We start from the raw sequence: 21,991 nt of genomic DNA, 5'->3' as shown, positions 1-21,991 counted from the left end.
GTGCTGCAATGAACATTCGAGCGCAGATGTCATTTCAACTGTACTTTTTTGCCTCTCCGGGATATATTCCCAGAAGTGGTATTGCTGAGTCAAATGGGAGCTCAATTTCTAATTTTTTGAGAAGCGACCATACTGTTTTCCAAAAGGGCTGAACCAGTCGGCATTCCCATCAGCAGTGTAGGAGGGTCCTTTTTTCCCCATATCCACACCAACAGCGGTTGCTTTTGTTATTTTGGATGTGTGCCATTCTCTGTGGTGTGAGGTGGTATCTGAATAATTCTTATAAATTTAATGAACACTGGTTCCAATTACTCTTTAAGATCTTTTCTGTGAATGATTAGTACTAAAGTTGTGATACAATGTATGTATTAAATAATTTATTTGACTCTCATGATTTATACTGAAAAAACAATATTGACATTTAGATGATGGTACAAAAGGAACAGTGGGTGAAACTACTGGCATCTTGGCACAGATTGACTCAGGAGCATGAAACCATACTGACAGTAATTGTCACAATAAATGAATGATATGGAAGTAAAAACAAGTGTCAGTTTTACTTAAATACTCCCTGATCCTGTAACAAAATTATTAATTGTACTAAGTTTCAACCCAAGTATACATTTTTGAAAGTATTCTGTATGACTATTTAAAAAAAGTCATAAAAGACTTCACTTTCAAATCAAAGTATAAGTATCTCAAAGATAAACACTCACATGATTATTTGAGTTGAAAACTTAATTGAGCATTTATTTCAGAGCACAATAGTTTTACTTGAAAGAATGTCTGATAGACAAATTGTACTTATTCATGGTTGCTTATTTATAATTTTCTAAATGAACAAAGCAAGCCTGCCACTTGAAGGAAAACAACTGACAACTTGTTGCCAATTATAAAATTTTCAACTATTAAGTATAAATTTGCTTTTAAACATCTGCATCTGCCATCACAAGCAGATCAGCTTCCAAAACTTAAAGATTTTTCTTCTTAAGTCAGAGATGATACTTAAGATGTGATTTTATAAATATTTTATAATAAAGTATGAAAATCCTAGGAAGACAAGCATAATTCACAACTCAATAAAATAGTGTTTTTCAAATGATCAGTGCATAAGGTTACAAAATCAGGCATGGGCAAAGTATATTTCAAATTGTCACTGTCACTGTCTTCCCGTTGCTCACTGATTTGCTCGAGCGGGCACCAGTAACGTCTCTCATTGAGAGACTTATTGTTACTGTTTTTGGCATATCCAATATGGACGGGTAGCTTGCCAGGCTCTGCCTCGAGGGCTCGATACTCTCGGTAGCTTGCCGGGCTCTTCAAGAGGGGTGGAGGAATCGAACTCGGGTCGGCCGCGTGAAAGGTGAACGCCCAACTGCTGTGCTATCGCTCCAGCCCCCATTTCAAATTGTAAGACCAATATATTTTAAGGAACAGTATAAATAATCGATTGCTCTGGCTAAATAAACTGATCTCTAAGATTCTGTCACTTCTTCAAATTTGTATAATATCTGAAAATAAAAGACATGATGACCTGAAAAAAGGAATGCTTACTCAAATATTCCTCACCTTTCAAGCCACATACCATCCTAAAGTCATTTTACATATTTCTTAAATCAAAACAACAAACCACCATAGAAGACAGACATATCCCCAATGTAATTCAATGAGGTATCAATGAAATCTGCAAAAATATAAAATTAGCACTCATTCATTTTTAGTTTTTCAAAGATAGTATTTAGTGGCTTTATTATTTTAAATGTTTTAAAGTTTGTTTTTCATTCTAACACAGTACAAATCTATATGTAAACTAAATAATTGAAATATACAGTTGATTTCCTTAGATGTAAAAATGCTACATTTATACTTGAGTGATTTCTACATTGTAGTCATGAGAGGAGATCATTGTTTTCTGAGAAAGCTACCCCGACTGTCAATACCAACATACATGGACAGTTAGAGGAGTACCTTAATGTTGTAATGGACAGATGACCCTAATAGGCCTCCACTAGTTGAGAACAAATGACTATGAACAAAAAATGTTTGATCAACTTTTCCTTTTCATGTCTTACTCCTAAAAAGGATTAGGAATCTATGAACTCTTTGGCATTTGATAAAAATACTTAATGTAAGAGACAGAAACCAAAAAAAATAATGGGGGTGGAGGTGGAGGGAAAGACATAGAGGGGGAAATTTTTTAACACAGAAACCATAAAAAAGGTTAAAGAAAAAAAGAAAGGGAGGGAGGAAGAAGAATCTTGGGAAGAAGGAAAGGAGAGGGAGGGAAAAGAAATAAATTATACATGATTAAAACAGATATTCACAGAGGAAAAAGGATAGTACTGGGGCCAAAGAGATAGAAAAGAAGTTAAGGTACTTGCCTTCCATGCAGCAGGCCTTAGTTTGATCCCAGGTACTGCAAAAAATCCATGAGCACTGAGCACCACCAGGAGTAATCATAAATACAGAGCAAGGATTAAGCCTCTTTGGGAGTGACTCAAAAAACCAAAGTAAAAAAAAGGAAAAGAAATACACAGTTAAGGAGAGAAGCTATATAAAAAGAAAGTTTTGAGGAATAAATGATTTTTAAATTTTTGAAATATAAAAATAGAAATGGAAATTTCACCATATAATTTAAATTATTGCAGAAATTTATTAGAAAATAGAAGAAAATATCTAAAAGATAGAGTATTATTTAAGGGTTTCTAATCCTTAAATAGTGGAAGTTGCAGAAAGAGTCCATAAAATATAAAATAAGGAAATGTTTTAAAAATTGCATGAAAATTTCACCACACTGAAGGGCAGAAATTATAGATGGAGAGGATTCACTATACACATAATAAAACAATGAAAGACACATCATGAGTTTTGTGGGAGGGGGAAAGGAGCAGTTCTCCAAAGTCCTCCAAAAGGGGGTAGGGGTCAAGAAAAGGGTTTGTAAAAGAAAAAGACACCAAATATCTCAATAATTATAAGGAACGCTAGAATGAAGTGGAATATAAGCATCAAAATCTGAGGGAAATTTATAAGCATCCAAACCATAAATCAAACTCTAATATAAAGTCTCAACATGTTTACCTCACATTTATCTTTCCTCAGGAAATTTGGGGGAAAAAAACTGTTCCTCCAAAACGAGGGAGTAAACCTCAAAAAAAGGCAGGAATCCAGCAAACAAGAAAGTCAACTTGCTTTGGGTGAAGGGGGCTCCCAGGACAACAGCTGCACAGGAAGTGGGGAGATCAACCGATCCACAGGGGACCAGAGGAAGGAAGACTGCCCCGGCCAGCATCTCCCAGGAGAATGGGAACTGATGGCTACCCTGGTTGTTTGCATACAGGGAAGGAGATTTATCCCTCTGGTATAGAGTTGATAAGTGAACTAGAAACAGATTAGCAGGAAACAAACGGAAAAACAAAACAAAACACTATTACTAACTCCAGGGAAAACAGAAAGTTGAAAAAAGTAGTCCTATCATGCTACATTCTCTACTATGAATCAAATTGACATCATTAAAAATGTGAGCACCAAATTCTAATCTAACCAGTACTTAAGCAATAAACTGTTGGAGGATGTGGAAAGGCATTGCATTGTGTGAGGTAACATGATACATTTACAGTTTTGAGAAATTAGAATGTAGACAATCTTTTGTTGTCCTATCACAGTTACCCACGATTATGATTACCCTGTCTTCCTGAATTAAGCCTTTTGTTATTAGAAATTATCTCTCTTTGTCTGACAATATTTTTTAAATTTGCAGCCTATTTGCCTGATTTTAATCTAGCTTTATCATTTTTTTCTATTTTACCTGCTTTTATGGTACATCATTCTTTCCTTTTATTTTTAACTTAGCTGCTTTTACATCTTTATACTTACATTTTTTCCCTAAAATTTGGGTTACACTCAACAGTGTTCAAGGGCTACTTAAGGTTTATTATGTAAATTTATATTGACAATATAAATCGAATATGTTTATATTACAGTTAGTTGTCTTAATATACTTAAATTTTTTCTTGAATTTTGGGCTAGTGCTCAAGGGCTACTCCAAGTCTACAATGTAAATTTATATTTATCATATAAATTGAACATGTTTATATTATAATCAGTTGTCTTTCTAAAAGAAATTAAGAGAAAAATCATTTTATTGATGCACAAATTTACCATTTTCATAATTTTCATTATTTTTTGAGATTCAAGTTTCTCTATATTACTGCCTATTCAAAGATTCCTTCAATATTTCCTTTTGTTTTGTTTGTTTTGAGGGCCACATCTGTTGTTTGTCAGGGCAGAGGGTTTCTCCTTGTCATGCTTCGGGAGTGGGTGGGTGAAATGCAACCTGGTCCTCCTGCAAGCTTTGTATGCTTTCAGTTCAGTACATTGAGCTCACTGACCCTTTAGTATTTCTTGTAGTACATGTCTACTGGCTTTCATCTATCAAGAAAAAAAAACATTATTTCCCTTTAATTTCTAAAGAATGTTTCTGTTGGATATGGATGGCTTGACTGTTTTTCTTTAATACTTTAAAGATGTTGTTTCTCTGTCTTCTGTCTTCTATTGTTTCTGTTGTCAACTTAGCTATCACTGAGTTCTTGATTAAAAAGTGTCATTTTATGTCTTGAGAATTTTGAAGATATTCTCTTTTTTGGTCTCAGCAATTTGGTTATAATATGTCCAAATATGATTTTTCTTGTAATAATTCTTCATGTTATTCTGACTTCTGACTTATTGGTTCTATTCTAATATTTTGGTTTAATCAGTTAATGTTTTTCTCCAAATTTGGGAAATTTAGCTCTGATTTCTTTAAAAAAAAAGTCCTATGTCATTCTCTCTCTTGTATCTTTGAATTCTACATAGGTATTAGGCTAATTTATATTGGCAATGAGGTTATCAGAAATTTGATCACTGTTATTCCAATATCTTTCTCTTTTTTAATTGTATAATTTCTATTGATACAATGCAACTTCCTGAACATTTAGTTTCTAGCCTCTTGTTTGGTAAAGTCAAAATTTTCACTTTAATTCTTCTTTTTTTTCCATAAATAATTATTTGACTTTCTTTTAAAATATCTAGTATTCATTTCACTGCTGCTACTTTCCTTTGTATTCACTCAATATAGGCATTTCCCTTTAAAAATATAAATGTATTTATAATAGCATTTAAAAAATTATCACCAATTTTAATGTTTGAAGCATCTTTGTGTTTGTATTTATTGCTCATTTTTTGGCTATGAATCACGTTTTCCTGTTTCTTTGCATGTATAATTATATTTTTAATATACACTAGAAGGCATGGATGATGTATTGTAGAGACAGAGGGTAATGGTGTTGTATTTAGCAGGAAGTTGGATAAAAGGCTGATCATCTTGTCCTTATGAAATTATCAGTTTATACTTTGTTAGGGTAGTCTAATCTTGAGACATGAACTTCTCTTCTAAGGTCTAATTGTTTCATTTATTTTTTAAGGGAGAGCACATAGCTTTTATTAAGTTCTCGTACACTTGTGAGATTTAATTTCCAATCTTTTTCTCTTATGTGATAGACAACTGCTTAATTTTCTGTTCAATTCTTCCAAGTTTCTAGCTGTTGTTTTCTATCAGACTCTTTGGAATCTTCCTTGAATATGCGCATTCCAAGGATCAAGCAAAGATTTAAGGAGAGTTTATATTCATGTTGGTATTTTATTCCCTAGCACCTTCTTCCTGTCATTTCCAGCCTTCTGCATCTTTTAGAAACATAATCAGGCATTTCGGTTTCAACCACCTGCTCCTGCGTGAATTGTCAGGTAACCACAGAGAGGTCATTTAAAAGTAGGTTTCATCTGTGCCACTCATTTCCTTTAGGGATTGAACAAACATATTCTAGTTTTTGCTTCTGTATGTGGCTTTCCTGCCTGTTGAGAATATATGTGTGTATGTACTTGATGTTCTTGTTTAGATTTACTATTAATATTCTGATATAAAATGATAATCCCTAGAATTAGAACTTAGTATCTCTAACTCTCCAACTATGTTTTCAGAATGCTGAATTGGTTAGTGGGTAGGACTAACCATTACATAATATACCTTGGTTCTGAAAAATCCAAGTGCATAAACTTTAAAATCAAAATAATCTAATTATATAGGACTTTACAGATTGGAATGATAGCATAGCAGGTAGGGTGTTTGCCTTGCACATGGCCAACCTGGGTTTGATTCCTCCATCCCTTTCAGAGAGCCCGGCAAGCTACAGAGAGTATCCTGCCCACATGGCAGAGCCTGGCAAGCTACCTGTGGTGTATTCGCTATGCCAAAAACAGTAACAAGTCTCACAATGGAGATATTACTGGTGCCCGCTAGAGCAAATCAATGAACAACAGGACAACAGTGCTACAGTGCTACATATAGAACTTGAAAGATAGACTAGGAGTTAAGGCACCATTACCTTACACACATCTGACTTGGTTTGATCTTTGGCACCACATATAGAAACACGGTTAGGAGTGATCCTTGACCAAAGAGTCAAGAGTTAGTACTCAATAGTCCTGAGTACTTCTGGGTATGGCCCATCCTTTAATCTAATCATATAGATTGTTTCTTCACTGCTTCAGACTCAGAATAGCACTTGTTCAACTGACCAATTCCAACTTCAACATCCCAATATTGAATGAATTCTTCTGAATGGCTATATATACACACAACACACAGATTCTACATTCTTTTGTTTTTCTGACAGTCACTCGACTTATTTTATGTTAAAAAAAAATTTTCACCCCAACATTTTCCTTGGTTGGTAAAAACAAGACATTTGGCTTTAATTTTTACTGAGTCCTTCTGGTCAGGATTAACTGAGTTTGTTTCAAGATTATTCAAGTCTTCAGTGAAAACTATGGCTGACAGGGGATACACGGTAGATTCTAGGTGCTGCTTGTTGTCCCCAGATGAACGCTGATCCGGGAGCTAAAAGAAATAAAACCCCTTGCCTGCTTAGTGGGGTATTTCTGAAACAGTTGCAAACTCAGGTTATTTACTTATCTTGAATAATGGTCAATTATTTTAAGGTAGCTGACAAACAAAATACTTTTTTTGAAGAAGAAGAATTTCTCCATTATAAAAAATGCTGTGCTCACTTCATTCTCCTTGTGCTACAGAGAGTGCTAAGATAGGGAATGAACATTTTTCTCTGATCTGCCTCTGTGAGTCATGATTATCGAGCAAGTCATAGATTCTTGCTGAGTAATTTTTGTACCCTGATGTGATTATTCCTCTCTACATTCACTATAAATTCTTCAAACTTCAGACTTTGTGATGCATTATCTAAATAGCCTTTGGTTACGGTGCTGAAGAGGATTTTAATTTTCCCACTATCATAAATATCTATTAAAAATACCATTTTGTTAATAAAGTAGTTATAAAGAGGTAAAGCCTTTGGAATGATCCAGGCACAACTTAAAGTTAAAAATTTGCCACTTTCTGTGTAAGCTTTTAATTTTATACAATCTATAAACTGTGAAAAAGAGTGATTAAGAACAATAATAACCTCATTTGGTTCTTTCTAAGGGTTTGTTTAGCCATGCTCAGAACTTATTCCTGGCACCCTACCTGATTTAATTATTGTAAGGATCAGCAAATAAAGGTCTGAAATAGTATCTGAAATAGTACCTGCCACATTGTTATTATTATTAATCACCAATGTTGTTATTCTTCTCTATAGAGAATGCCCAGTGAACAACCTTCATGAGAACTGGTTGAGTTGACTAAGTACTATTCTTGTGCAAGAGAAAAAGGAACAATTTATAAAAATAAGTTATAAACATAATGAAAATATAAATAGGTAATATTTAAAAAGCTAAAAGGATAAAAGGATAATTAAATGGGAAATATGTTTTCATCAGTGAAGACTTTTTGATGAGAATGACATGTGAGATGAGTCTTACAAAATGAGATCCTTTAACCACACTAAAAATGGAACTCCAGCATTTCAGGCAGAAGAAATAGCATGTACAGAAATTCCAAAGCAGAATTCATGCAAACTTTCTAAAAGCTGAAAGATCACCAGTATGTTGAAAAAGAATGAGAGATGTCAGAGTTGACACCAGGGGCAATCAGAAAGGAACAGTAACAAATGGTTTAGAAAACAAATGGTTTTAGAAAACGAAGTAAAGTTCGGTTTTCAGTGTAAGTGCAAGGGGGAAGACAACTGACGCATTTTACATAAGGTAATGGCAAGATCCTCAAACCTATCTAATCCATGACTCACGAAAACAAACTGAAGCAGGGAAAGCATTTCAGAAAATATTTAGAACTTCATCTTAGAGACACCGAGAGTAGAAACATATAGTAAAATACTTTCATTCGTGACTGAAGTTGTTGATTCCCAACAAATCAATCTTTTGGGTATACTTGATATAGATTTCACCCACCTCTCTTTCTTTTAAATAATATTAATATGCAGGGATACTATGATCCACTTAAAATCGAGGGTAGAGAAAATTTTAGCTATGAGAGTCAAGAAAGAGAGCACAGATTTGAGTTGTGAGGTCCACAGTAGATAAAAGATGGTTTAAAAGGTGCTGTGAGATAGATTACTCACGAAGACAGAATGCAAGTTTCCAAAATTGGCAAGCCATTGCAAAAGACTGGGCATTGCAGGTCAAATACCATGAGTCTTACACATACAAAATTTATGCACTGTCTTTCCAAGTCAAGTAACTTAGGGTAATAGGTCTTTGCCACTGTGAACTTCTTCATGTGAGATTTATCCCTTTCTCTTATTGTTGCTTCATTCTCTTCGTATTTTTTCTATTTTCTTCTAATCTATTACATATTAGTGACTCTCTTGACACTAGTGAAGATCACTACCTTTAATATAATAAAGTATTCCTATTTTCACATGATGCTTGACACACTGAGTAATTGAAACAATTTTCTCTTGCTAGAGCAGCACTGCATCCTTGGGCCCTCGAATTAAACCATCAGACAGGTTGGCTGACAATCACTGGGACCCTGAGTATCACTTGGGGGTCCCCCCCAACAAAAATCTACTTCCTCTTCTAAACAAGGACATTTATTCTTAAAAATAAAGCCCATAGGGGTGGTGTTGGTATATTCAAATTCCCATTAACTTTTTATAGATTAATTAAATATATATGTATATATATGTACAGATGAGATTTCTAAAGTGTCAATTTTTTAAAACTGAAAAAATATGTAACTAAGAGACAACCTCATCATAGGAGAAGCTTTAGTTAGTTTCAACTGTTTTCTTACAGGATGAAGCATAGCTTATTAAATGTCAGCTATTAGCTTGGTAACAAGTAATTATCTTTCTCTTCACAGACACTGATGATAAGAGGAAAAATGGCGAATACCTACTGTTGCCAGGTAACTGCATCCACCGTGCTTCCTGCCACCTTCATGAATCTGCATAGAAAAAAAGGAACAAAGATATCTCAACTTAAAGTAAACCATATCCCCAAGATTAAAATAAGATCCGTGAAAACATAGGTCAGATCAGTTCCTAAGCAGTTCAGTGGACTTTTCTCCATACATCCTTTACCACCTGGAAATCAAAATTTCAATGTATTATATCTATGTATACTTATATCTATCTTCCAAAGTTCATGCCTTTTAGCTTCCTAATACTTTTCGTGTGATCAAAACTTCTCTCTCTCCTTTCTATTCTCTAAATACTCTGAGCTCTGGTAGGAGATAAATAGGTGATGACACTACCCAAAGGTCACCAAGCAATTGATGATTCTGAAGAAACTTAGGCATCTCTTTTTAAAGAAAACATGGGAAAAATTATCATCATCATCATCCCATTGATCGTCAATTTTCTCAAGTGGTCTCAGTAACATCTCCATTCGTCCTAGCCATGAGATTTTAGAAGCCTCTCTTTACTCGTCCTTCCGAATGGTGCCTCATTGGAGGCTCTTTCAGGGTCAGGGGAATGAGACCCATCATTGTCACTGGTTTTGGCATATGAATACGCCACCCCACGGGGAGCTTGCCAGGCTCTCCCATGGGGGCAGGAAACTCTCGGTAGCTTGCCAGGTTCTCTGAGAGTGATAACTAGGTTATAAGATGTTGCATGGCTCCCAAGAGCTTGGTTTTGTAGTCTCTGGATGTTGACCATTGATGGGATTACATGGCACTGGGGACGGGGACAGTTTCTGGGTGTGACTGCCTAGTTACTGGAAAATGGGTGATATGGGCGGAAGAGGCCCAGCCCTGATCTGAGCAACCTGCTCCAAGCCTGCCCAGATGGGAAAAATCAAATCTTTATATTAGTATAAATCACTATAAAACATATACCCCAAAGACTACCCATTACAGCAATCTGAGCATAGGAACTGATGGCCACAAAGAAAACTTTCTGAGATTTCTGTGATCAGAGGAGTTTGTACTTTGCCTTCCAGTAGCCTGGTTGGAGACACTTACCATTTCTGGAACAGTTTGGTGTAATAAGTGTCAGCTGATAAAGAGGCTGGGCTCAAAAGTCTGCTTCTGAGCAAAGCACACAGCAAAGCTTGTTAGCAATACTCCGCACTCCCCCACTCCTGTGTGTCTTCTCCAGAGAACTAATAGGCTAAGGAAGGATCATGAGGCCTCACAGATGCCAAGAGTACTGTAGCACTGTAGCACTGTTCATCGATTTGCTCGAGCGAGAACCAGTAATGTCTCCATTGTGAGACTTGTTGTTACTGTTTTTGGCATATTGAATACGCCGCAGGTAGCTTGCTAGGCTCTGCTGTGTGGGCAGGATACTCTCAGTAGCTTGCCGGGCTCTCTGAGAGGGACAGCAAGGCAAACGCCTACCCACTGTGCTATCACTCCAGTCCTGTGAATAAAAAATGAATAACTCAATTACCCACATGCCTCTTCTTCCCCGTCCATGTGTTCTGATGCCACATGCTGGAATATTTGAGAGGGTGAGGTAAAATGATAAAATCTGATAGATATGTGTCACTAAAAATGAAATAATTTAAAAATACATTTGTATAAGCCTTGCTCCTTCAAATAATCTCTTAACATCTCTGAAAAAAGAAGTATTTTATGCAAAATTGACTCCACTTATATATAAAATAAACACGGTGGTAACATATTATTGTGTTTTTCTAAAAATTTTAAAATAAATATAATTTCAGTAACCCTCAAGGTAACCTTATTGGCAACAGGGGTCATACCTTGCATGTGAAGGACCTGGGTGATCCTGGAACTGTAAAAACAAACATCCCTCCCTCCCTCACCTGAGTAGAAAAACATTCATTATAAAATGAAGAAGGCTGAGTCTTTAAGTGTTTATGAGATTTACTCAAAGTTATAGTTATTGCAGATTAAATCCATGAAGCTTCACTCTCTGATTCCAAACTCAACTCTTATTCTTGTAAGAATTATTATTCTTACAAGCTGTTTCACTGAAGCCAAAGAAACCTAACACAACTTTAAGATGCCAAAAAATAATAAGTTGAACTATTACCTTGAAAAAATACCACCATATTTATCAGAAATGTCAAAAACCTGAGCTGCTTCTTTGCTTGTTCCCTTCCTCTCACAAACGCTAGCATTTTGGAAGACTATTAAGCAGGCACTAACTTGGTGGTGCGGGAAGGAGAAAAAAAAAGACTTATGAACTTGAAACAGCAGGACACGTGGGCAGTCTCAGGCCAGGGCGATACTGGTGAGCACTCCGCCGAGATTCGACCCGAGTGGCCACACTTTTGTGCGGCTGCTTGCTGCTGATCGACCACGATCCGAAGGCCTGCTAAACTACTCTTGGTCCCAGCAACTGCTTGCAGCCATGTCTCTAGACTGTGAACTAAGTCATTGCCCCATGCTGCCCCAGGAAGGGAAATGATGCAATTTCTAACATAAATTTCCCTGGACTTAATCACTAAAATACTAAAATACAGAAATCCTAAACTGCACGGCCACTATTGTGGCCACGCAACTTCATAACTCATCATTCTCAACAATGGAAAACTTATTGTCAAATGCTTCCATGTTAGTAGGGCTGTTTTTTTTGGGTAAACTCCAACAACAATAGTGAGTTTTGTGTTGAAATATGGAATGTAATCAAGGTAAAGAGAAAATAAAGTGAAATGTATCAGCTACATAGGCGGGGGTGGGGGTTGGGGGTAGGAGGTATAATGGGGTTTTTGGTGGTGGAATATGGGCACTGGTGAAGGGATGGGTGTTCATTCATTGCATAATTGAGACTTAAGCCTGAACGCTTTGTAATTTTCCACATGGTGATTCAATAGAATAAATAATTTTTAAAAATCCTAGAATTCCAGTGCTTATTTGTAAAAAAAAAAATGTGCTGGGGCAGATATCAACAGCTGACTAACTCAGGGCCACTGCTACAGATAATCACAACAAAGACAAATTCCAATCCTCAAGAAACTTGAATTAAACAGTCATTGATAATAACAAGTTTACATTCACTAGAAAAGTAGGAGGGAGAAAATCATCAATGCTCTGGGTAAAAGGCCTGAACACATAGCCCTGACCTTCTGCTTGCTGCTTTCTGAGACAACTAGCCATCAAGGTTTCTTTATGCTGAATTATTCATACAAACTAAATGCTGTTGGGCAGCCATCACAGGAAGTCTGCCTTTATGACATTAGAAAAAAGCCTCACATCATACACAGCATTGAACCTGGTTAGGATTCTGCCATGAGAGCAGGCCACATAAAGGAAGATCATGAGCCAAGCCAATAATAATAATAATAACAACAACAACAACAATAATAATAAAGTCAAGGTGGGGCTAGAGCTATAGTATTGTTGGTAGGGGGGCCTTTACCTTGCAAGCAACCAACCTGGGTTTGATCTCTAGGACCCCACATGGTTTCCTGAGCACCGCCAGGAGTAATTCCTAAGTGCAGAGCTAGGAGTAACCCCTGAGTATCGCCAGGTGTAACCCCCCAAAACAAACAAACAAACAAATAAATAAAAGTCAAGGTGACTATTCTCAGGAGTTCAGAGAAGCTTTCTGTATGTCAGATCTCTAGCTGGGTCAATGAATGTAAAAAGTTTTATTTTTCATTTGAAAGAAGTATTTACCTGAAAGTAAGTTTAAAATTAAGTTTAAATAAGGGAAAATCTGTGGGGATCAGATTTCAGTTTCAGGAAAATCCTTCTGGCAAAAGGTAAAGGGTATTGGTGTGGACTGTTAGGAGATGAATCTAGACAGAGAAAAGGCTGTGAAATGTGAGAATGAAACACGACATATATGAGAAGTGTTGCTGGGGGGCTCAGGAGGACATGGTGGGTGAGTTTTCATGCAGGGCTTGGGGCTGTAAGAGAAGACTCCAGTGTTGACACTGCATCCCTTGCTTGAGATGGGCAATTCAGGAACAGACTTTCAATGCTTATGTTGATGAATGTACTCCAAATCCTCAAGAAACTTGAATAAAAGAGTCATTGGTAACAACCTGTCATTGATAATAACAGGTCTATATTCACAAGGAAAGTAGGAGGGAGAAAATCATCAATGCCCTGAATAAAAGGTGAGAACAGGTAATTAAGAAGACAGAACCCTGGCTTTCTGCTTGCTGCTCCACCATCCAGGTGAGGCCTGCCTCTGGCTGATATCACTGGGCCTATTTCGGAACAGGAGGCAGGACTTTTCCCTAGTGGGTGGGTTCCTGAAGCCTCCACACCCGACCTGCGCCACATTAAGGGCATACACCACAGCCCCATCCTGACCTTCTTGCTCGCTGCTCCATCATCCCATTGGGCTCTTAAAGTGCATGGCCCCCTTTCGCAGCCGTGACAGATCCACTCAACACATTACTCACTGCTCACAGTTATTCTTGTTATTCTGTGAGGAGGGGCAAAGAAAACAAAGAGCAATCTCCAGCTTATCCCTTAGCATCTTCCAGGAGGGTTAACCACAAAGACACTCCTTCAGCACAGCAAGAACAGTAGAAAACCAATGGGGAGAACATGTAGAAGCCTGTCAATGAGTGAAAACATTATCATTAAAAATATAAACAACACCAGTAAATGCTCAGACAGTGTCTTTAGTGATACTACATTAGGATGTTCAATGAGTTCAAAGAAATGATAGCACAGGTATCAGCAAAGCACAAGACAGTATGAGAGTCCAAATTAAAAAAAGGGGCTGGAGCAAGAGCACAATGGGTAGAGCACTTGCCTTGCATGCAGTTCGATTCCCAGCATCCCATATGGTCCCCTGAGCACAGCCAGGAGTAATTCTTGAGTGCAGAGGCAGGCGTAACCCCTGTGCAGTGACGGGTGTGACCCAAAAAGCCAAAAAAATATCATCTACTACAGTCAGGACTGGAGTGATAGCACAGCGGGTAGGGCATTTGCCTTGCACGTGGCCAACCTGGGTTCGATTCCTCCATCCGTCTTGGCGATCCGGGCAAGGTACCAAGAGTATCCCACCTGCATGGCAGAGCCTGGCAAGCTATCCATGGCATATTCGATATGCCAAAACAGTTACAACAAGTCTCACAATGGAGACATTACTGGTGCCTGCTAGAGCAGATCGATGAGCAATGGGACAACAGTGCAGTGTAGTGCAAACTACAGTCAGAAATGACAGGAATGAAGAACATGGTAGGTGATATTTAAAAACTCATAATAAGCTCAGAACAGCAGAATAACAGAAATTGAGCAAAAGATTGAGGAGATCCAAGATGAAAATAAAAGTGCTAGGAAACAGAAGAAGGTGGAAAATAGTCTGAAAAGAAATGATCAGCATACCAGAGAACTAGGGGATGAACTCAAGAGGAACAATAAAAGAATCATCAGAGTCCTAGAAGAACAGGAAGGCAAATGCGATGAAGAAACAATAATTCTAGAAAGCATCAATAAGAACTTTCCAGAGTTGAGCATTACAGACACAAAAATTCAAGAGGCCCAAAGGGTTTCAGTGAAAATAGACCCAATTCAGAAAACTCCAAAATATAGTCAAAAATGACAATATCCAAAGACAGAGACAAATATTGAATGATGATTTTAAAAAAGGAACTTATGTACAAAGGAAAAGCCATAAGATATACAGTGGATCTATCAAATGAGACTCTACAAGCAAGAAGAATTTGAAAAGATATAGTACAAAATCTCAGCAAACTGAAAACCTCACCAAGAATACTCTGTCCAGATAGATTTCATTCAAATTTGAAAAATCCATAAAGAGCTTCATGGATAAATATCATTTTAGGGAATTCATAGCTTTGAAAGACAGTTTTGAAAGAAGTTTTAAAAGAGTTTCTTTAAAGGACAGGAGAAACTTCCCATTATGTGTTATTGAGGAATTACACTTACCCATGATGCATATGTATTTCTTTATCTCTTCTAGCTTAAGAAAAGTTACAGACATCTTGCAATTAATCATTACAGATTAATCTCTATTGATTTATTTTCTAATAATTCTATTTCCCATTCCTTTAAGTTTTATTGGACCAAGTAACATGAAATAGAAGATCTATTTCCCTGCCAAGGGGGTAGGCTGGGGGTTGAGAGGGAACCTGGGAATATTGGTGGAGGGAAGAGGCCATAGGTGGTGGGATTGGTGTGGAACATTGTACGAAGCAGGTCTATTATGGACAACTTTGTAAACCGCAGCATATCAATTAACATTCCTGAATGGTGAGCACAGTGACATGATAATAAATTTTAAAAAAACTTCTTGTGTACATTAGCAGTTAGAAATTGGTTCTTTCTGGTACTAAAAATCTGAACAAAAAAAACCTGTCTTTATTTATGCGTTATTCTTCTAGAGGAGTTGGTCCTAATCTAACATTACATTATCAAAAGTAGCATTCTAAAAAGAGAAAAAAATATGGGAGCTCGAAACATTAGAGGTACTTAGCTCTACATCCCCTAGATTCCTCAAACAAAACCTATAAAATGTCTAATTAAATATAAAAGGTACTAGACATGCATGTAGAATATGATATTATTTATAGATTTTTAAAAGTTACATACAGGAAATAGCAAGATTCTGGGTAGAAAAATCAATTCTAAAACTACCTCATGAGTTTAATGAAATTCTAATAAGACAATGTACCAACAGATATTTCTGAAACTTTACAAAATCATTCTAAGATTTTTCTGGAACAAGACAAGAAAATTCTGAAAAGTTAATCTAATGAAGATACATTTATCTGAATCAGCATTTCCCCAACGGAGCAACCTAAGGTTTCTGAAACATTGTAGGGGCAATAGTAGTTTAGAGTGCAATGGGGGAGGGTTATTTTCCATTAGTTTACTTGAGAAGGCATATTTTTAGGGGGGCACGAAGTGATTTTCTTTTTATTTTGAAAAAGTGGGTGATAGGTAAACAAGTTTGGGAGCTACTGATATAATCTACCATGTATCAAAATATATCATAAAGCTGCCATTATTAAAACATTCCTAGGAACATGTCCTAGTAAGGAGTCCTCAGGGATTAGTAAAGTGATCAGAAATTAACAAGAATATTAACAAGGGTATTTATAAAACAATGTTTTAAAATTACATGTGATAATTCATTAAATGGTTGAACTTAGTATAGGAGTGACTGGAACTTTAAAAAATGATTTTGGACACTTTATTTCTTAAATTCTCTTATATTTTTAAATTGATGTACCACTGACCTTCAATAATATATAAATTTCCGGAGAATGTCTCTTTGTAACCCGTGCACACCCCTGACTAAAGTTCTTTAGTGCAATTAGCACGATCAGGTCAACCTCCTCTACCTTTTCTCCTACTGTCTCTCCTCAGGTAATGACAATATTTTTTCAGTCTTAAGAGTTATTTTATTGTGATTTTGCTTTTATACCCCACAACGAGAGAAGCCATCCATCCAGTAATTGTCTTTTACTTTGTCTTCTTTCTCTTAGCACAACCAAATCAAGTTCCATCTATGTTGTTGTAAAGTAAGAGATTTTAATTTTGATATAATATATTCGGGGTGGGCTGGAGTGATAGCACAGCAGGTAGGGTGTTTGCCTTGCACGTGGCCGAACTGGGTTCGATACTTCCGCTCCTCTTGGAAAGCCTGGCAAGCTACCGAGAGTATCCTGCCCACACGGCAGAGTATCTCTCCTGCATGGCAGAGCCTGGCAAGTTACCCGTGGCGTATTCGATATGCCAAAAACAGTAACAACAAGTCTCACAATGGAGACATTACTGGTGCTCGCTCCAGCAAATCGATGAGCAATGGGATGAGTGATACAGTGATATTAGCGGTGAAGGAACTATGATTTATAAAGTTATTCAAGGTTGAATTTCAGACACACAACTTTCTCACAGCTATCCCCATCAACAGTGTCAACTTCCCTCCACCAGTGTCCCCATTTAAGCTCCCCCCTCCAAGCCTGTGTCTTTGTCAGGCACAGTTTTTAGTTTGGATATTACAGTTTGTATCTCATGCTTTCAGTTTCATTGGTTCTAAGGTTCTAAGACTCACTTTTTAAATAGCTAAGTAGTATTCTATTCAGTATATGTATCACAGCTTAGTTATTTTTATTTACAAACTTTATTATGGGATTTCAGAAGCACTTTTATATGACACTGAACAAGTCAAGATTATCTGGGAAAAAAGAAAATCAGCTCTTCACCTAATAATTTATTTTGTATACATTTAGTTTTATTATATTTTAAGGGTGTTTTATTCATCATTTATTATTTCTAAACAAATACAATTATCTGCTTGCCTTTAGCATTTATTGAACAAGCCAAAAATTTGCTTAAGATAACTTAAGGAAACACCATTATTGAGAAGAGAGTGGTATTTGGCCACATCCACTGAGCCAGAGTTTACTCCTTGCTCAGGGATCACTCCTTGTGGAGCTCAGGGGACTACATGTGGTGCTGGAATCGAACCTGGGTCAACCATGTGCAAGGCCAGCACTTTACCCACTTTACCCATACTAAAGCACAACTATTAAGAATGTGTTTGTGTAAAATTGCTTTAAGTCTCATTCTTTCTTTTTCTCATATAGAAATATAACGAGACAATTTCAAGCAGATGAAAACATTTCTGCACTTATTCTAAGGGAAGTGTAATTTGCGAATAACATCAAACAAAATTTGCATTTTCAAATATGACTAGGATAACCAAAAACATATCTCTTAGTGGGGAAGTGTAAAAGAAAAGCTCATGTAAAATAGGGGAAATATAAATTGGAGAGAGTACAGAAGGCAAAGCACTTTCCTTGCATGCAGTCAACACTGGCACCACATATGGTCCCCTGAGCATGACCAGGGGTCACTTCTGAGCACAGAGCCAGGAACAGCTCTCCTGCATGTTTCTGGGTGTGGCCATAAACTGAATAAATAAGTAAAATGAGGAAATAATTTGTTTCAAGAAATCTTTTAATGATAGATCTTTTTAAATGAGAAAAACAGAAAACAACCATAAAATTACACATAGAGAAAACTGAGTAGACACAGCTCCAAGGAATGGAAGGTTTAGTAACTGAGTTGGGGGGATATCGTCCCCGTCCCCATGCTTCATCACTGAAAATTACGAATCTCTTTATATTGTTTCTATACACAGTTTTTCTATACATGTATATTGGTATTATGGAGGAAAAGTGAAGAACACAAATAATTTTCCTTGTTCGCATCTAACATTGATGGATTCTATTGCTCTCTAGTTCTGCATGTTTCTCAGAAGTTGGCCCAAACCACATAAATGAATAACTTCAACACAGCTGCAGAACGTTCAGCAAGAGTAGCGCTAGAGGTGGACTAACACACGCGAGAACTGCTCTGTCAGAGGCAAAATACCACTGGCAAAGAGCATTCCACTTAGGGTCTGAAACTATGCAAGGATTTTCAACCATTACTTTGTAATTCCCAGATTGAGATCCATGAATCTACAAGTTGGAGATAACCCTGGTTGGGGATAATGACAAGAGGAGATGATCTTGGCTTTCCAGAATTTGATGTCTTAATAGCTCAATAATGAAAGAATTTTTTGGAGGATTATTTTGGATAACAAGAGGCATCTTCCCTATCATGATGTCTAGGGATATAAAGGAAGGTAAGAGGTACAAGGGGACAGGGGCCTCTACTACAAGAAACTGCCCAGTGCCATGTAGCTATTCTGTATTTGGAGCTCTTTCCCACTGGAGCCACTCTGCTTCTATGGAAAAGAACAAAATATCCCCTTTCATGGTGAGAGTTCCTTTCCTTTCCCCAGGGATGCCAAATCTGGGCGAATTTCTTTTCTTTGTTATCCACCTGCACGTATGACGTATCTGAAATATTGTTGAGCCTTCTCTCCGAGGGCATATCACAGCTCTCTTATAATAAGGCACATCTTTATTCATGGTCTTTGGGGTTTGAATTCTACTTCTGAACCAGAGTACAACCCTGGAAACTGAATTCTGATTTTTATGTTTTGTTTTGTTGTGCTCCCAGGAAAGAGGATAAATCCTTCACAGGGAACTGAATGTCCAAGTGAACACAAATGTTAGCAATACTACAGCAACCTGGTCTTTATTTCCTTGCCCACAAAGAAAATTTTGGTTATTTAACTAAAGAAAAACTTGTGGGGAAATTATTTATCTTGAGTTACAACAAACCAGGCATCTTCCAGTTGGTCTGAAGCTACTGAACTTTCTTTCCATGACTCACCTTAAACTATATCAGGTGCTACAGAGAGTAAATAAAACATTGACCTCTGTCTCTCCCTCCCCATTTTTTTCTTTTTCTTCTCCCCCCCAATCCTTATTTATTATATTACATTGGCAGAAGGTTGATAAATTTATATGTTCATTCATTTTAGTGTCTAGTACATCTCTCTGTTTACACTTCCATTTTAGCTTATGTTTTACCTTAATTTATAAAAAGTTTAATATTGCTGTGACAATACTGGTGAAACCCTTCATTTGTCTTTCCAGTTGAGGGTAAATTCCTGAGATTTCATTTAAGGACACTTAAGGTAAAAATAAACTAGCTAACATTAATTGACTAAAAGTCACTTAGAAAATAGTTTATACAATGTAAAATTCTTTAAAGTCAGTATGAACACTCATTTTTATAGATTTAAAGAAAACTGCTTAAGAGCACACAAGAAATAAGTTGCAGAATTTGGGGTTCAAAACTCAGTTCCAGTTTTAAAGCCCTTGTTTGAATATGCAGAGATGGCAATTTGTGATATGTATAGTACTCTTTTTATCTTAAGGCATGGTATTAGAGTAATAGATGCTCATACTCTCAACTAATCTCAGAACTGTGAGACTCCTCCTAAAATCATGATGGACCAAGTTCTCTAACCTGCAATTGATCTCGAAGATGAAAACTATTGGAAGTGAATGAATATTGGGAGTTTGGGGGGTCTATCAGAAGAAAAATGGGTGGGGCAATGGAGGTGAATATGAGCAATGTTATACAAAGGACAAAGCAGTTTTCTTGATTAAAATGCAGAGAAATGGCAGGAGGATGGGGGTGAGGAGAGACAATGTCTGATGTAGGATGCAGGTGGAAGGTGCTGTTCAAAGAAAGGTTATGATAGAACATTTCAACAATCTAAAATACTACCGCAGAAGGTATCAAATCTTGGATTCAGTTAAAGAAGGTTATAACTGACCTGACATGATTTTCCCTAGGTGTGGTGCCCGAGGAAAGGAAGAATGTGCAAGATTACGTGATGAATTTCACACAGAAAAACCAACTTTTCAATACCCTAAGCCCTGGTATGAAATCAAGTCTATAAGTAAAAACTGTGGAACTAGGGTGGAAAAATTTATCATTTAATCTAATATGAGAGACCAAGTGTCTTTATTAAAAGTTCAAGGAAAACAGTACCATGGATTAGGAAAGACCCTGAGCCCAAGAGATGAATATCTGGTTTAAGAACTGGATTCCCAGCTTATTAGCTTGGGTAAATGATTGAATTTTCTTGAACTGTCACAAATGGAGAGGAAAGCATCTACTTCCCAAAGATTATATATGTGAAGGGGCGAGGGGGCCTGCCTGGGACAGCACTGGCACTCACTAAATGTGAGCTGGTAAATAATCTGACATATGTTTATATCCATTCTTTGACCTATACAATAAAGATAATAAAATAAGATCTACCTATGCCGGAATACAATAGTTAACCTATTTTGATGTATACTGAATTTCTTAAGGTTCTGGTGCAAAATAATCAATATGTGATTCCCATCTTCACACATTCTAGCTGGGAGGGCTGGTCCCGAACCAAATGAAGATGCTCTCCAAGTGCTTCTTCTGCAGCAATATCATAAACCACACCTGTGACAATTCTGACTTTAGCAGCCCCGTAGGAGTAGGTCATTTTTGGAAAAGAAAGTAGGGCTATAAAACAAACAAACAAACAAACAAACAAACAAACAAACAAAACAGAAGAGGAAAGGGAGGAGACAAATGGGACAAGAAATTGAGGAACAGTGTTTCCCAAGGCCATATGTGTCAATTCAAAGTCCACAACTCAGGCAGGCCTCTAGACTCCTGTTTTCTTTCGTTCTGGTTTCAACCTAACTTTTCTGACATTAGAGGATGCAGATGATAGAAAGTGATTATAGATAAGTGATAAACTTGAGCTTGGGTAAGGAATGGGTCTGCTTTCCTACTCCAGCAGTTAACACAACACTCAATTAGGGAGCAGACCGTTGCAATAGACGGCAATTCCTTATTAATGAGCACTGAACAGCAGCTGGGATGCCCTGTCTTTAGAAGCAGAAAGATGGCAAGACTCATATGAACCAGGAGGAATAAATTGTTCTTTCCCCCCATAGTTTGGTCAAGTCATAGAACTCTTTCACAGTTGAAATAAAACAGAACAATTATTAGGAATAACATTGTGATAATTACTCTGTGCACCAAATTGTCCCCAGCTGTGAATCCTCCCACTCCAAATGAGAATGTGGTGTCATCAGACTTCTGGGCAGGAGGTAGAGCTGTGAGCCCCTCACAGCACTGCCATGTTACTGTAGCTCATCTTTCTCCTTCTCACCCATGCCCAGTTCTCGGAACTGCTTAGATAGCTATCTTGGGTCACAGGCCCAAGAGCCATCT

General features: G+C 37.1%; 1 protein-coding gene across 2 annotated transcripts in view; it reads right to left on the bottom strand.

Annotated features, from left to right (window-relative positions):
• Window positions 1-21,991, bottom strand: part of HPSE2 (heparanase 2 (inactive)) — a 641,446-nt gene that overhangs the window by 206,859 nt on the left and 412,596 nt on the right. For both annotated transcript variants that reach the window (XM_055119266.1, XM_055119267.1), the window contains one exon: window positions 9,347-9,394. In XM_055119266.1, the coding sequence (XP_054975241.1) occupies window positions 9,347-9,394 (48 nt within the window). The remainder of the gene's footprint in view (window positions 1-9,346; window positions 9,395-21,991) is intronic.

Source organism: Sorex araneus, chromosome 11 (assembly GCF_027595985.1).
Source record: "Sorex araneus isolate mSorAra2 chromosome 11, mSorAra2.pri, whole genome shotgun sequence".
NCBI lineage: Eukaryota > Metazoa > Chordata > Mammalia > Eulipotyphla > Soricidae > Sorex > Sorex araneus.
Note: the sequence above shows the minus strand (reverse complement) of the source record. Positions and strands in the feature narration are given on the sequence as shown.